The sequence below is a fragment of the Corvus hawaiiensis genome, chromosome 8 (assembly GCF_020740725.1).
Source record: "Corvus hawaiiensis isolate bCorHaw1 chromosome 8, bCorHaw1.pri.cur, whole genome shotgun sequence".
Taxonomy (NCBI): domain Eukaryota; kingdom Metazoa; phylum Chordata; class Aves; order Passeriformes; family Corvidae; genus Corvus; species Corvus hawaiiensis.
In genome coordinates, this window is record NC_063220.1 from 33,870,767 (window position 1) to 33,885,940 (window position 15,174).

The window sequence follows — 15,174 nt, forward strand, 5'->3', positions numbered from 1 at the left end:
GCAAGAGCCACACAGGCACCCCCTCCCTACGCCAGCACCCAGGGGGTTTAGGCCGGTCATGCAACAATCCCAGTTTTCACGGGGCTTTGCTGTACATTTACAGCTCCTATGCACCTTGTGATATGCCAGAACCTGTCCCAAAAGGCACATTTTCTACACCAAAAGGCCATTGTCCCACCAGCTCCCTGCCAGAAGCCCCTGTGCCAGGAAAGACCCACAGCATCAGTGGGAAGGGCTTACTGTGGAGGCTCTTCTGGCCCACAGCCCTGCCTTTCCCGCCATGGGAAATTAGAAAAGAGGTTTTGCAGCTCAGATAGGAGTTATTTTCCCCCCAGCATATATTAAAGCACAGTTCAGGTAACGACTTTACTGCTGAAAGCATGGGGAAAGCCCTGTCAGCAATATTCTGCTGCTGAACAGCTAACAAGCTTCTGCTTTACATCCCTGCCTGTGATCTCTGCCTCCAGTTTTCTTTAGGTTTTGTTTACGTAAATTGACCTCATGTCAGGTCCAGCACCAGCTTTGCCTTGGTGAATCCACACCTGGAAGTTGCCAAGGGCTTTTCACCAAGATACACCAGGAGCATCTACCACTGTCGGGTTCACCAGCACATCCATCCTCCTCCAAGGCTTTTTCCAGTCCCACCGGCTCTCTCACAAGAAGGGCCATCTGATGCCACATGCGCAGCCAGTAAGGACTACAAGAAGAGTGGGAGCACAATGTGCAGGTCCCCAGGACTTCACGGGATGGAGACAGGAGATCGCTCACCTGTAGCAGCCACATCACCCCAGCAGTGCTGCTTTGTATATCCATCAGAAGATGACAAACACAGCAATTATTGCCTTTACACCTTGCAAACACGAGCACTGAGCAGGGAGAGAGCAGAGACAGACTTACCTGGAGAGACCAGCCCCAGGAGCAAGAGGAGAGGCAGGAAGGTGCTGGCAGCAGCCACACAACGCTTCATGGTTCCTGTCAAAGAAGAGAGGCAGTGTCAAGTCCAGCACTTGACAGATACGATCTTGTCTCCCTAAATCAGGCTCAGGGTACAGCCCTGCCCCAGGTTCCCTGATGCCACAGGGGAACCCTCAGGACATCAACACTCTGTTTCTCAGTTCATGTAGCCCCCAAACATCCTCTTAGCAATAGAAACCACGATTAACCTGGTGGAGGTGCTCCATTTTTTTCTTTCCTCTTCCCAAAGATCCTCTCATGTGAGGGGACAAGCCACAGTGACCGCCGTGACCAGGAGAGGAGCAGCCCCAGCTGGGATGAGCCGCTCCAGCACCAGAGCAAAGGAAGAGCTGCTGTGACCTGGGAGTGACACAGCAGTGAGCTGTCAGCAGCCGGATCTGAGATGATTTGGCAGAGTTGTGCGGGAAGCTTGACCCAGAATCACTGGAGAGGCACCAAGATTTGGGAACAGAGCCCCTCGAACCTCTCACAGCACCTGGGTGGCTGCAGAGCAGGCACTGCAGGAGCACAGGAGGCAGGGAGGCTGCCGAGCATGTCCTCAACCCTCTCTGCCTCCCAAATTTTCAACACAGCACAGGGCTACTCACTCTAAGGAAACAGAATAAAACAGCACCAGAGAGCTGCCAGCACAGCCACATCCTCACCTGGTGTTCAGACCATCAACCCCAAAGCTTTTTCCAAACCAACCCCACAAAACCTCAGCCAAGTCTCGCTTTGCAAGGAAATTTGCACACAAGGATTTTAAAACATTCCAACCCTGGAGGCAAATATAAATCACATGTATTACACAGAGTGTAAAGGCACAAGGAGACCTCCAGAAGCTTCCTCAGGCAGAGCCTGAGACCAACAGGACACCCCAGTGACGCATCTCTGAAGCTCTCCATGTTTCCCTGAGTGCTCTGCAAGCTGTGGGGCAGTGGAATGTTTTCCCACCAGATCCAGCTGGGACAGCAGCAGCCCCAAGGACAGAGAAAGGAGGTGACACTCCAGGGAGAGGAGCTGTCACCCAGCTAAACCTTCCCTTCACAGCATCCTGCTCTACCCACATCAGTGGGTAGAGTTATCCCAACCCAGCTAAGGGTGAAGGGCTCTGCCCCCCTTAAGAGATTCATGGGAATCCTCAGGGAGGCTCCTAAAGGAGCTCCAAAGCAATAGCTACACCTATTTTATTGTTACTGATGGATGTGTCAAAGCAGACAGCTCATAACAACTCTGTCACTGCAGAAAGGGCCTGAAATTCTAATTTCTCCCGCTATTTTGCTACAGAGAGTCTCTGGGATGAAGAGGTCTGTGCCTAGACAAGAAAAATGGTGCTGTGGTGCATTTTGTGCATCTTCAGGTATCTCAGTGCAAGCCTGAGAAGACAGGTGTAATCATGCCCATCGCCTCAGAAAACACAGTCAGGGCAGGAGAGTTTAAACCTCTACCCCATGACAAGCTTCTGACTTCTGAGTGCTCAGTGTCAGCAGAGCATCCATAAGGCCCAGTTTCTAAACAAAAATGACCACTTTCCCAGGAACCAGGCATCCTGACAATCCCTTTAAATACTTATGTTCGGCCAGCAAAAGCAGAATAGATTCTTGTAATAAAGAAAAAACACCAAACATCTCAATTTTCCCCTTGCTTTAATAGGTTTTGGGGAGGAGGAAATCTCAGACAGCACTGTTGTTCCAGACCCCTGCATCCAGCATGGAATGCAGAGCCCAAGCTCTTGGTGCTGCAGCCAGAGAGGATGCGATGGAAATGGGTTCCTCTGCCTTCTGCAATGCCAAAATGCCACTGAGGAAAACACTAACTTTCTTCTCAAACAGCACCACTATCAGCCCAAGTGAGCGTGAACATTTTCCATCTTCACAGCCCATGTTTAAAAGGCAACAGGGCAGTGGAAAAACAATTTATGTGATGTAGAAATAAAGGCGGTTGACAGCATCCCCTTTTGAGTGTCATGATAAATCTAAATATTGGATATTCCAAGTCAGTCACTTCATTATGTAAGTAATTGCCTGAAATGTCATTTTGATTTTCTCTGTCTTCATTAATATTGCAGCTCTTCACTGGTTCTTCGAGATGGTTCACTCAGATATTGCAAATTTAAGGAACGGGATCAAGAAGTCTCTGGGGAGAACTTAAAAAATTGTGACTAAGAGCAGACTAAATTGCACCTTGTGCCTGAATGAGGGTCTTCAGAGGAAGCATTTGGTGCAGTTTCCAGCATGATAATGTCTCTGGGCAAGGCATCCCCAGGAGCTCAACTGTTGTCTCCTCCTGGCTGCCAAAGCACTAATGTTAAACCAGAGGTTTCCCCATCCGCTGGCAGCTGCTCCCAAGGCACACAGAGCAGCAGACAGAGCGTCAGGGAATGGGAAGCTGAGGAAACACCACAGTGCAAACAAATCTGGGGCTTGAAAGTTTAGGAATCAACTCAGGTCAAGCAAAGGCTTTTCAGCCTGCTTTCTCCAAATGCCTCCTCCTTTCCCAAGCCTGAGAAGCGGCTTTTTCACTGCTTCAACAGCATTGCTGCATCCCTAAACGTGGCAAATCCCACCTGCTCCAGCCCTTGGCACGCACCCACCCCAGCCATGCTCCAGGAGCCTCCTCCTGGCACCTCACCTCCATGGAACGCTGGAGCAGGGACGCTCCCAGTGCTCCAGCCCGGGCCATGGACTGCTCTCGGGGTGCTTTAACAGCAGTTCCAGGCTCTGCACCCGGGCTGGTTTATTTTTAAATGCACTGCTGGGGCGCTTGCCTACGGGAGCGGCTCTGCGCACACACAAAACATTCCGCTGCCTCCGCCGGAGCTGCCGTTCCGGAGCCCGGCTGGCAGAGCTGCTCCACGCTGGCATCTTTAATCATCCCCAGAACCCCTGTCCCTTCTTCCCCTCGCCTGGTCTTCCCTTCCCCAAACAGCACCGCGATGCTCGAGCCTCAAAATTTACAGCTCCAACCTCTCTGTTTGCTCCGCGCTGCGCCAGGGGCACAGAGAGGAAATGAAAGTGTAAATCAGAGCATCTCCCGAACGGCCACCGCAGGAGGAAACTCTGTGCCTTCCCAAAAAAGCCCCTTTTCTGGCAACAAAACACCAATGATGGCCCCCAAAGAGGGACAGCATTGCCCACCCACAGGATTTGATGTGGGAGGTGGGGTGGAAGTACCTGAGATGTCACCAGGATGCCACCACACCCACAGCATCCATCCAGCTGCTGGAGGACCCCTCTCTGCCAAGCTTCCTCTGTCACTGTGGCCACCTTGGAAGAGCAGCCAGGAGATCCAGCATGGACCACCACCAAACACGCATCCAAAAAACCACCCCTGGGATCCCCTTTGGCCAAGCACATCGCTTAACACCACCCCTCACACCAAAAGAACAGCCTCTCCTGCTTTCCCAGCTTCCTCATCCCTCTGCTGCTTAAAAAAAGCACTGCTAGAAATTCACCTTTTCTTCTTATTACTGCCTCTTGGCCAGGACTTTACAATAAGTAGGATTCAAAAGGAAAAAAAATTACAACTTAATTCCGATTTTTTTTTTTTATTCCCACCCCCATATTGGCATGAGCCATATCCAAGTCATAATTCCCAAAAATAACAAATTGCAGAACAGGGTAATCAGAAGTAAATTGATATTGATAAATAAGCTTTTCTCCCGTGCAGTAGGTGGTTTATTTTAATCTAATGAGTTTTATATTTTCTGAGCTTTCGGATTCCGTGATGAAGAGCCGTCCGCACTAGAATTACAAAGCACTTTGAAATATTGTAATTTTATGGCTCATTTTGTCAGGACTCTTGAAAATGAGATTTGTTCCCAGTGAAAAAATTTGCCCCCTTTTTTTTTTTTCTTGCTTTCTATTCCCTGCAGCGAAAGAAAATAAAATTTCCCGGTTAAATAAATACAGGCCAGGATATTGGTATGCACATGGGAGCAGGGATATGGATGCCCACAGGGAATAAGGGGCACAGCTGCTGGCACCTGCCACAACCCACCTGAGATGGTGTATGTAGGAGAAAAGAGCATGAAAATCCTCTCTCTCCTTCCTTCACCCCAAAATCAAAATGAAGGCTGGAGAGAGGGGTGTTTTCTCCCCACAAATCTCTGCACTTCCCAACTGGGGTATTCAAACCTTTCTTCTTCCAGGGAAAAAGCTCGAGGTGCTCCTTACTAACAACTACTAACACCCAAAGGTTTCCCACGCTTCCAGCAGTTTACTTCCATTTTAAAACAAGGACAGGAGTGAAAGTATGTTGGTTGGGGCTTCCAGACATTTGCTTTCCCACAGGAATCAAACATTAGCTGCAAAATTACATTAACACATCATTTAACCAAAAACCCAGATTCAGAAGGAAATGCCATCTTTAAACATTCCTGTCCATGCAGGAAGGCTGTGCCTGGGTTGGAAATGACATTGGTTTTCCAAGTCACTGCCACAAGACAATCCCAATAACTACCCCACTCTGCATAAGCAACATCAAACCCTACACCATAACTGTGGCATCTCCAAGGAAAAGTCAAATAATGCATCCAACTCAACTTCTGCATCCATGGAATATTAAAATAACACCCCGGGAGCTTTGGGAAGAGGGCTCCTATTCCCTGCTGCATCAGTCACTGGCACCCATCCCTCCATGGCAAGGGCAACTTCTCTTTTGGGGAGACAGAAATGGAGATTCCTGATTTATATCCTTTTAAGTGGGACAGCACTGGCTCTTCAGAGTCTCCAGCACTGGTTGCTAGTCACCATAGGCCTCATAGCAACCATTTTCCATCACAAAACCTCCGTTCAGCTGGAACAGCAGCTCCTAAGCTGGGAGGAAGGCTGGGATGGGGCATAGAGACCAAGCCAACAGGCTCCTGGGCTGCACCAACACATGGAAGCAACACAGCAAAGCTATGGAGCAGATGATGCTAACGTGGGATGAAAAGGTGGAAAAGCAGCCAACAGCAACAGAGCTTGGCTTAAAGGAAAAAAAGAGGGAGGAAAAAAGGAGGAGGGGAAGAAGGGTGGGAATCCTTGCTTTAGGAGAAAGTGGAAAGCTGAATGCAGAGAAGTGACACACACAGTCTGGTCTCACAAGACAGGACCCTCTCTCCAGGCTCTTAGAAAATATACAGGAATGGACAAAGTGGCAAATGTAAGAATGCTGAAGGCCTGACTCCAAGCCTGCTCAGGAATGGGATGCCAGACACTTTCTTCTTGCGCCCTGCCTGGAAGAGGAAGGCCTCCCCCTCACCCAGAGCAGGCAGCAGCCTGGCTGGACTTCCAAGCACTGCATCAAAACTATGCAGGAGAAGTGTCCAACATCCTCGGGCTCCCACACACGATCCCTGAGTAGTCTGTACTGCTGCCACCCAGCCTGTGCCTACAGACCCTGGGGGTTCCCACCCGTGCCGCTCCAGAGCTGGGCACACGAGCTGTGCTTGGTTTGGGGGAAAGAAGAGGACAAGATATGTGTGAAGTGGGATTAAAGGGGAAAAAAGCATCTGCTGGTAGGGACTGCCTTGGCACCTCCCTCCTTGCCATGTCCAGGTACAGTTTTCAAGGTGAAGATCCCCTTTTTGCAGCAGGAGGGAGCAGGGCACAGGCTTTGCCCCAAGATGTCCCCCCACAACAGCAATAAAGGATTCAGCATCAGCCTCAAGGGCAAGTCACCAGCCTCAGAACCACCAGCTCCTCCCATTCAGTCACCAAGCTGCATTTTAAAGCCCTGCCAAAGGAGATGGGTGAGTTACTTAACTCCATCTCCCTTGGTAAACACCACTGCAAGTCCAGGACCCCGGGTGTGTGTGCACCTGGGATTTCATCCCATCTCCCTGCCCCCAGCTGCCCCTAAGCTCCAGGCTGGGTGTTTGCAACACTAAAAAGAAGCAACAAGGCTACTTTGCTCAGGCCTCTGGTGACTGGAATGGTAGATCTTAAAAACAGAGGGAAAAAGGGATGCTTCAGAAGAAAGGGAAAAAAATAAAACAACTATAAGAAAACCCACAAAAAACCTTCACACTGGTGAACTGGAGCTGCAAAGGCTCTCAGGCCATTTCTTGCCTCATCCAAATCAAGAGGGAAGTGTCCTTGCTGCTTTCACACAAAGCTCACTTAACTTCCAGAGAGAGGCACTTTGCTGCTCCAGACCTTTCCAAGGCCCGCTGGCTGTTCCAGCTAATAAAAGGGAAGCTTCACCTGGCGGAGCAGCACCATGGGCACACTGGGGTAATCACTCGCTGGCTGGAATTGTAGGAGCAGGAAAAAAAGATAGAGACAGCACACGGCAAGGAAGATGGGGATACTTACGAGGAACCCCCTCAAAATCCCTCAATCCCAAACAGCAGCCCTGGGGAGCAGGGATTGAACAGAAAGACAAAGGCATGCAGCAGGGATGAAATTATTTGGATTAATGACAGCAGTCCATCACCAGTGACAGGCTTGTTCATGCGAACCCTCCTGAGACCCCAGATGTGGCTGAGGGCCCTTGAAGCTGTCCAGTCCCTCTCCTACATGCCCTTTCCAAAGGTGCAGCATGCCCAGCCTCCAGCACATTGCTCTATTTCCATCACAAGTTTGCCCCCAGTGACTCTCTCTCCCCAGCTCACTCCAAGCAGGACCTCTTTCTTCCCGGGAGAGCAGCTGTTTTATCAAACCCACAGATCAGGGCAAAGCAATCCAGGCTCTGGCAGAGGCTCTGAAGGGACAGCACAGCCTTCCCACACCCAGAGCAGTTTCCATTGCAAGCCAGGTCCTTGGCCCCAGGACACGGGTTGAAATGGACGCTTCCAGGAGGCTGCAAAAGTGACATTGTGTGCCAGGATTGCCCCGCTGGTCAGAAGGGACTTTAAAGACCACCCAGTTCCAGCCCCTGCCGTGGGCAGGGACACCTTCCACTATCCCAGCTTGCTCTAAGCCCCATCCAACCTGGCCTTGGGCACGTCCAGGTATGGGGCAGCCACAGCTTCTCTGGGCACCCTGTGCCAGGAGCTCCCCACCCTCACAGCAAGGAATTCCTTCCTAATATGCCATCTAATCTTCACCTTCATGGACTGAAAGGCACCAGGCCCCTGGACTAACATCTCCTGCCCACACTGAAACCTCAAGCTGAGCACAGCCCACGGATAAATGCTACTCCAGCCCCTGCCATAGCATCCTGGTCTTTACCAAACCACTGGCAAGATCCAGGACATCTGCAAGATTTGGGTCTTAACCATTGGAATTCCCAATTTCTCCCCATTTCAGCTGCAGAATCTACACACTGAAATACAGTCAGATAACATCAGCACAAAGGCAGGAATTTTCACAATTGTAGGCCTTAGGCCACAAAAGCCCCAAAATAACTATATTTATCCTGCAACATTATTAGAAGTCTTATTGGAGGAAGAAGGATACTATAGTGGGGAAAAAAACATGGAAGTTTTAGGTTGCACATGGAACTGTTCATGCTCCCAAAGCAAAGCTCCAGCTCAATTAGCCTGGCTGCGAGCAGCTGGGATATTTTACACCCTAACAAGAGGCCACAGGCCAGCCCCCTCATCAAGCCAATCCCATATCCTAAAGCTTCTTAAATTCAAAACTAATCTGTGCTCCAGACCATCCGCACAGAACATCTAAGAAACTTCATAAATGGAATCCTTTTTAAGAGGTCCTTTCCCCCCAGCTGCTCCGGGGTGTGCTCAGAAGAGGATTGCAGGGCCTTTTTCCTTGCACCAGGTCAGCAGAGGAGCTGCCATGCCATGGGCATCACTCTGGAGATTACTGCAGCTGGGCAGCAGGAATGGTTCTGGTGCTGCCTCCCTCCCTGCTGTACCCAGGTGATGCTCCTGGCAGAGGGACACAGTCCCTTTGGACATGGGCTGGGGGCCCTTCCCAGGCTCAGCCACAGCAGCCAGCCAAGCTCCACGGCTCCCGCCTCTTCCAGACATTGTTGCTCCCAATTATCACAAAAAAAAGTTAAAAATTAAAAGAAGGGACAACATCAATTTTTACAGTTTCCCACAAAGATGGTGTTTTACAACCTGATCTTAAAACAAAACATTGTGTTTTTCACTACACCATCCCAACTCCTTCCGAAACAAGAAAGCTTTGTGCTGGGGAGGGACAGAAGTAGTGAAGGAAAATGGAATTGCACAGCAATTTCTCTTCCCCTCCTTTGACAGGACAGGGGAGAAGAAGAGACAAAGGTAAAACTCACTCTGCCAAAATAACCACCTGGATTTTCACAAATGCAAGTATTCCATGGGAATACTTTATTCCCAGCCCCCACTCTCCAAAAAAATAAATTTAAAACATCTCAATGCACCGCTCTATCCCACATGCACGAGGCAGCCCAGGCTCCCGCAGGATGCACCGGGAAGATCTCGGGAAGAAGACAGGCTTGTTGCATGCAGCCCCAGCAGAGCGAGCCCCGGCAGCTCTGCCAGCCCTCCTGCCCAAGGAATCCGCTGCCAGACGCGGCTTTTCCCCCAGCACAGGCTAAAAAACCCAAAGCAACTACAAAGAAAACACACATCAGCGTAAGAAATGTCCCATTCCAGCATCCCTCTCCTCCTGGAAAACGCTGATGGATAAAAGAGGCAGCTTGGGGAAGCGATAGTGGCCGGCAAGGTGGCCAGAACACGGATTTAAAGGAAAGAGGGTCTGCAGGTTCTGGAGGAGACGAAAGAAAGCAGCAGCAAGTAAAGAATCAGAGGAGGAAAAGTAATCTAAAATAAAGTGTTTTCTCAAAACGTTCAGGGAAAGCGTGACATTTTAAAGCGCTGTCCTGCTATTTTAATAGTGTTTGGAGGGGATTTAAAAATCCCACCGCTTCCACTGCGGCTCAGCCCCCACGCGCGGCTGCGGCGTGGCATTCCCACGTCTGGGAAGAAGTTCAACCCTGGCTTATCCCAGAAACTTTGGAGCTTCTGAGCAGCCCGAACTCCAAATTAGAGCCGGGGATAGGGGGAGGAGGGGGCAGCGTGCCCGCTCCCTCGGGGCAGGACAGCGGATGCCACCGTACGTTTATAGTGTTATTTTAGGGAAAAGGGAGAAAGGTTGGGCTCCCCCTCTACTGCCACGGAAACCACCGCGCTAAGCGCGTCCCCCCGCCCAAAAGAATAACAATAATAATAATAATAGCAGGGCTCGGCCCCCCAAAAAATCTGTTCGCTCGGTGAAAGCAAACAAAGTAGGTTCTGGAAGGGAGACCCCGCGCAAAGCCGCCCCCCGGGAAATGGAGGGGGTGATGCCCTCGCCTCCGCACATCCTCCTCGCCCCCCATCCCACCCCTCCCAAATGAATAAACCCACGAGGAATAAGGAAAAGCGGTGGGCCATTACCTGTGGTGGATATCTCGAAGCCCGGTGTCAGCGGCGACCCCCCATGCCCCCCCCCCCGCCGCCCTGCGAGCCGCGTGAGCCGCCGCGGGAGGAGGAGGAGGAGGAAGGGGAGGGAAAGGGAAGGAGCGCAGGAGACACTGACGCGGGCGGCGCAGCGCCCCTCGCCCAGGTACCCGGGATTTCAGCGCCGGCTCCACCTTCCCCCGCTCCTGACCCCTCCCGGGGGACTCCCAACCGCCCCAAATCCAGGGCTCGCCCCCCAAACAGCAGTCACCTCCTCAAATCCAACTTCAGCCCGAGCAGGCACTGGGTGCTGGTTACTGAAAGTTTAACTCAGCCTCGGTAGGTTTAATTATTTTTTTTTTTCTTGCTAATGTTGTTATTTCTCTGACCTGCACGCAGGAGCAGCTGGCAGGGCCCGGAGCACGTAAATCATACATGAGTAGGAAAGCGATCCGGGCACGGGGTACCAGGAGAGCCGCACGGATATTCCTGCCGAGCTGCTCTCCCCGGGCACCCGGAGCCTCGCTCTCCATGGGCATGGGCTCCTATCTACCGTGCTGCCAAGCCACACTTCCGACCAAACCCTCCTTGCCCTCAACGCTGTGTCCTCCCGGCATTCCTAAGCCTGGCAGGACATTCCTGCCTCCGGTCCAAGACCTCCCCACAAGCAGCTTTTGGGAAAACGGCCAAATGCCACTGCTTCACCCCATTTCTTGCCTTCTTGGAAGCAATAAAGCCATAAAAAGCCACTTGCAGTGACACCAATCCTCTCACCGAGGGGGTGACTCCCTGTCCCTGGATCAGGCAGGGCTTTGGGTCCTGCGCTGCTGCACACACCGGCCTCCCACCACCACATGGGGCCCGTGGAACTGTACCATTGCACCCAACCCCATCACGACCAGCTTTGATTAGAACGCTAAACAAGCACGGTTTGTGCTGCTAAAGCCCACCCTGGAGCCTTGCCTAGGAATCACAGAATCCCAGAATAGTTTGGGTTGGAGAGAACATCAAAAATCATCTCATTCTGTTCCCCTGCCATGGCCAGGAACACCTTCCACTAGACCAGGACGTTCCAAGCCTCATCCAATTCGGCTTCAAACATTTCCAGGGATGTGAGGACCCTTCCCCTCCACTCACCTCCACTCCCCTCATCCTGGAGCACCCGTAGGAAAATGCTCTTGCAGGCATAGGTGAGGGTAATTAAGCCTTTGCCTCTCTTGAGCCGCTCCTTCTAATTATGCCATTAACACAGCTCCCGGGCTGATTGGTTGGAATTGGGCACAGGTCTGCTCCTGGTACTCCCTGGGGATGGGGGGATTCCTCCACCAAACCTGGCTAAGCCTCAAGCACTTCGCACCCCAGAGCCAGCCCTGGCACACGTGCAGCTGCTTTGGGCTGAACCCAAAGTCCCTGGCAAACAGGTGAATGCAATAAGCTCTCTGCAGCTGACTAAGGCACCGGCAGATAATTTCCTCACATCACACCTTGGCTGTGTTAGGTTCCTTAAGGAATTGGCGTTGGTAGCTGGCACTGACCTTGGGGGTCACCAGGAGTACAAAGGGTGCAGGTGTTACCTGTTTGGGGTTCTGAGCACCCCGCTGAGCTGAGCCACCTGCTCTGGGGAGTTTCTCTCTCCCGGGGCCTTCATCCCCTCCTTGCCTTCTTCATCACCATGCAGCGTGTACACAGCCAGGATCCTCACGCTGTGTTCATCCCAGCAACATCCACAAAGTCAGGGAGCTAATGAGGGGAAGAAATGACAAAAAAAGAGAGGAACCAAAGCAAAACCATAGGTGAAGACATGTCTCAGGCCTGGGTGCCTGTACCTGCTCTGGCTTTGCACAGGTGATGTCTCACTTAATGACTCTCCTGATAAATTCAGGTCAGTGTTTCTACTTAAACAGGAGCATGTCTCTCCTTTGCTAGGTTCCTATGCCTTGGCTTCACACCATGGATTTCTGCTCACATCCTGACTGGTTTGAAGATGTGTCACCTGTTTTACATAAGTCAGTTCTAACAAGGCCGAGTTCCTCCTGGCCTGGGGGTCTGGCTTGGACTCCCAGTCCCACTCCCAGTGGAGTACAGGCTGCAGCCTTTCCCATTGAAGAGGAGAGGGAGGACTGGGAGGATTTCAGTGCCTAGGTTCACAAAACACACAGGAATTCAGTATCTTGTGATCTGTACCTCCCTGTCAAGCCCAGTTTAAATCAGGCAGGGACAGCAATAGCTGTGTGTAGGCTGGACACTGAGCTGATGTTCCCAAGCTCCTGTTTGGAGAAATCGATGGTACTCCAAGACCCAGCCTGTGGGAGATGTGCCTTTTAACAGGTTCAGGGCTGGGGAAAAGAAGGAAATAGAAGAAAGTGATACATTGTGAGCAGAGAGATGCTCCCAGTTGCTACTGGGATCATAATTAACACCAAGCCAAAAGCAGGGAGCTGGAGAGCTGGACTAACCTCCCTGCTATCCCAGCCTTTCCCCACAGACTTATTACAGCGAAACCTGATTTTTTTTTGAGGCAGATCCCCTCTCCATCCTGTCTGTGAACATAGAGCAGCTCAGCAGAGCCTTTCACAGCCTCCTGGCACCACTCACTCAACCTTGAAATTGTACTGCAGGGCTTCTCCCCCTCTCATTTTCCATCCAGTCACAGAACATTCCTGCATCCAGCTCTCCCCACAATGTCTCACTCCTCTGCCTGCCTTCCACTGCAAGAGCTGGGATCACCGTTTGTCTCTAAATAGATGAAATATCACATGGAAAGCAGGTAAACCACGGACACATGCAAAATCCTGCCCCACTCAGATACTGAATTATCTCTGCTTGCCAGGGACCACGTTCTGCCACGGACTCCAGGGTCTGCACAGACATCACTGCCTGACAACCAGCCCGTGCAATATTGTGCCATCCGTCATTTCTTCACGCCTCCTTTTCCCCAGGAGTCTCCCACAAGGGTCCCTGGAAGTGCTTCCCCAAAGTACTATCCTTTTTTTTTTTTTCCTCAGTAAATAAAACCTGTGTAAAAATGCAGGGCAGCTTTTATGCTCGGGAAAAAGCAGCCCATGCCCCCTGCTTCCACTTTTCTGGGGGGAAACATGGTGATTTTGTCCCCCCAGACCACAAGCCCCAGGGGAGTGGTGGTATCCTCCCTCTCCCACAGCTTTCTAGCACCCCATGGTGCTGCGTGGGTTGGGATGGCGGTGTGAGGGAAGCAGCTCCCCACCTGCTACCTTCTCACCCGAGTCACAATTAATTTGTAGAGCCATCTTGGAGTTTTCTTTTCAACCACCTGTGCTGTGGCTGACAGTGAGCCGGCTTTTCCGGTGTGAAATTAATTTCCAGGTCCATTTCACACAGAATTTTAAGGCCAATATTAGGATCACACTGTTTGTTTAGGAATTTATGAGTGAAGGAGGCTGGTGAGAAAGCTGAGCAAAGTTAAGGGATTGCTGGAATTCTCTCTCTGGAGAATAAAAGCACTGAAAGAGCAGCTGGTTTTGTTGTTTGTTTTTTTTTTTTCCCCTTTAGAAGTACAGAAGTACTGGGTTTCAAATTGCATCTTTGGAAGGTGATAGTCCCTGTGGAGGCAGCAGGAGGGGCAGAAACTGGGCTCACCTTTGAATACCTAATTCTGTGGGAATTCCTCAGGGATCTTCCAGCTTGTGTTTACAGGTGGGTCCATGCAAGCTACCCCTGGACCAAGCATTCCTGTGGTGATAACACATAGCAAGAAGGGTCAAGGTGATTTTGGTGAGCCTCAAAAAGCCTTGCCAGGACCTGGCTGAAGCCCTCTGCACTCTGCAGACCCCAAAGCAGCCTGTTTGCAGAATTGTCTCAAGTTGGGGCCAGCAGGGCACATCCCCTGCTAGGGGCACTGAGAGCACCCTGCAGCCCCAGGCTGGGCTTGTTAGATCCACAATGGGTTGATGAGGGTAAAAAAAACCCTTTGGAGCAACTCTCTTTGCAGCTGGAAGCACTTTTCACTCAGCCCTTGTGATTTCTTACTGCTGGGGAATGTTAGTAAACTGGAGAGGGTTCAGTGACGATCCAGGTGATCTGGATCAAGAGCAGTGGCAGTGACAGGAGACAACTTTGCAACTACCCTGAGTCACTTCATGCCACACATGTGAAGCACCTTTCTCTTAGCTTTGAGCCCTACCTCACCAGCTTGTTTTTTTTCCTTCCCCTCGGTTTATTCTTTCTTCCTCAGCAAAGGAAAAGGTGCCATCTACAGGCACAGCGAATCCATGAACAGGCACAGAGAATCCACCCCACAGCCCTTCCCATCTCCCCTGTCCCCTGCCATCATACCCTCGGCTGGGCCATCTTCCCTGCAAGGTGGTCTCCAAGCTGCTTGTTCCCTGTTTGGGGTCAGGGAACACCAGAGGGCTGTGCCACGCAGAAGATGGCCTCGCTCCTGGCCAGCCCTGGGGCACACCTGTGTTTGACCTCGCTGGTAACTCAGTGGAGCAGCAAGATAAAAACCCAAGGGAAGGTGACCACTCATCTCCACAGCCTGGAGGAACCAGCAAAGGGGACACAAAGGAACTTTGGTCACGCTGTTTCCTCAAGGGAATCCTGGAAGGCTCCTGTGCTGCTCACCCAGGGTCACAACTTCCAGCCCCGTGAGGTCTCAAAGTGCTGTCGTGCTCCTCTTCTGCCTTGCTCTGCTCTGCCAGTTGCCTCTCATTAACCCATTTTGATCAGGTTCACACGTTTGTGATTTAAGGAGGTCAGCGAGGAAAATAAGAAACTGTAGGAAGAAGTGCAAATAACAGCGGATAGATAAATTGTCCCCTGTGTGAGTACAGTGGGGTGTCTATAGCAAGGGGGACTCCTGGGCAGTTGGAAGGTGAGTGCAGGGGACCAGTGACGAGCTTGTGGTGCTGTTTAAGGTTCAAGTT

General features: G+C 51.3%; 1 protein-coding gene across 12 annotated transcripts in view; it reads right to left on the reverse strand.

Moving 5' to 3' along the window:
• CDH23 (cadherin related 23) overlaps positions 1-10,796 on the reverse strand; it is a 182,306-nt gene extending 171,510 nt beyond the window's left edge. For 9 of the 12 annotated variants that reach the window (XM_048310987.1, XM_048310986.1, XM_048310990.1 and 6 more), the window contains exons 1-2: positions 10,268-10,428; positions 898-972 (exon numbers count right to left, since the gene is read on the reverse strand). In XM_048310987.1, the coding sequence (XP_048166944.1) occupies positions 898-967 (70 nt within the window). In that variant the 5' untranslated portion in view covers positions 968-972; positions 10,268-10,428. Of the gene's footprint in view, positions 1-897; positions 973-10,267; positions 10,429-10,541; positions 10,596-10,659 lie in introns of those variants that run through there. The other 3 variants (XM_048310984.1, XM_048310985.1, XM_048310988.1) reach the window with 3 other exon arrangements.
• Positions 10,797-15,174: the final 4,378 nt, after the last annotated feature.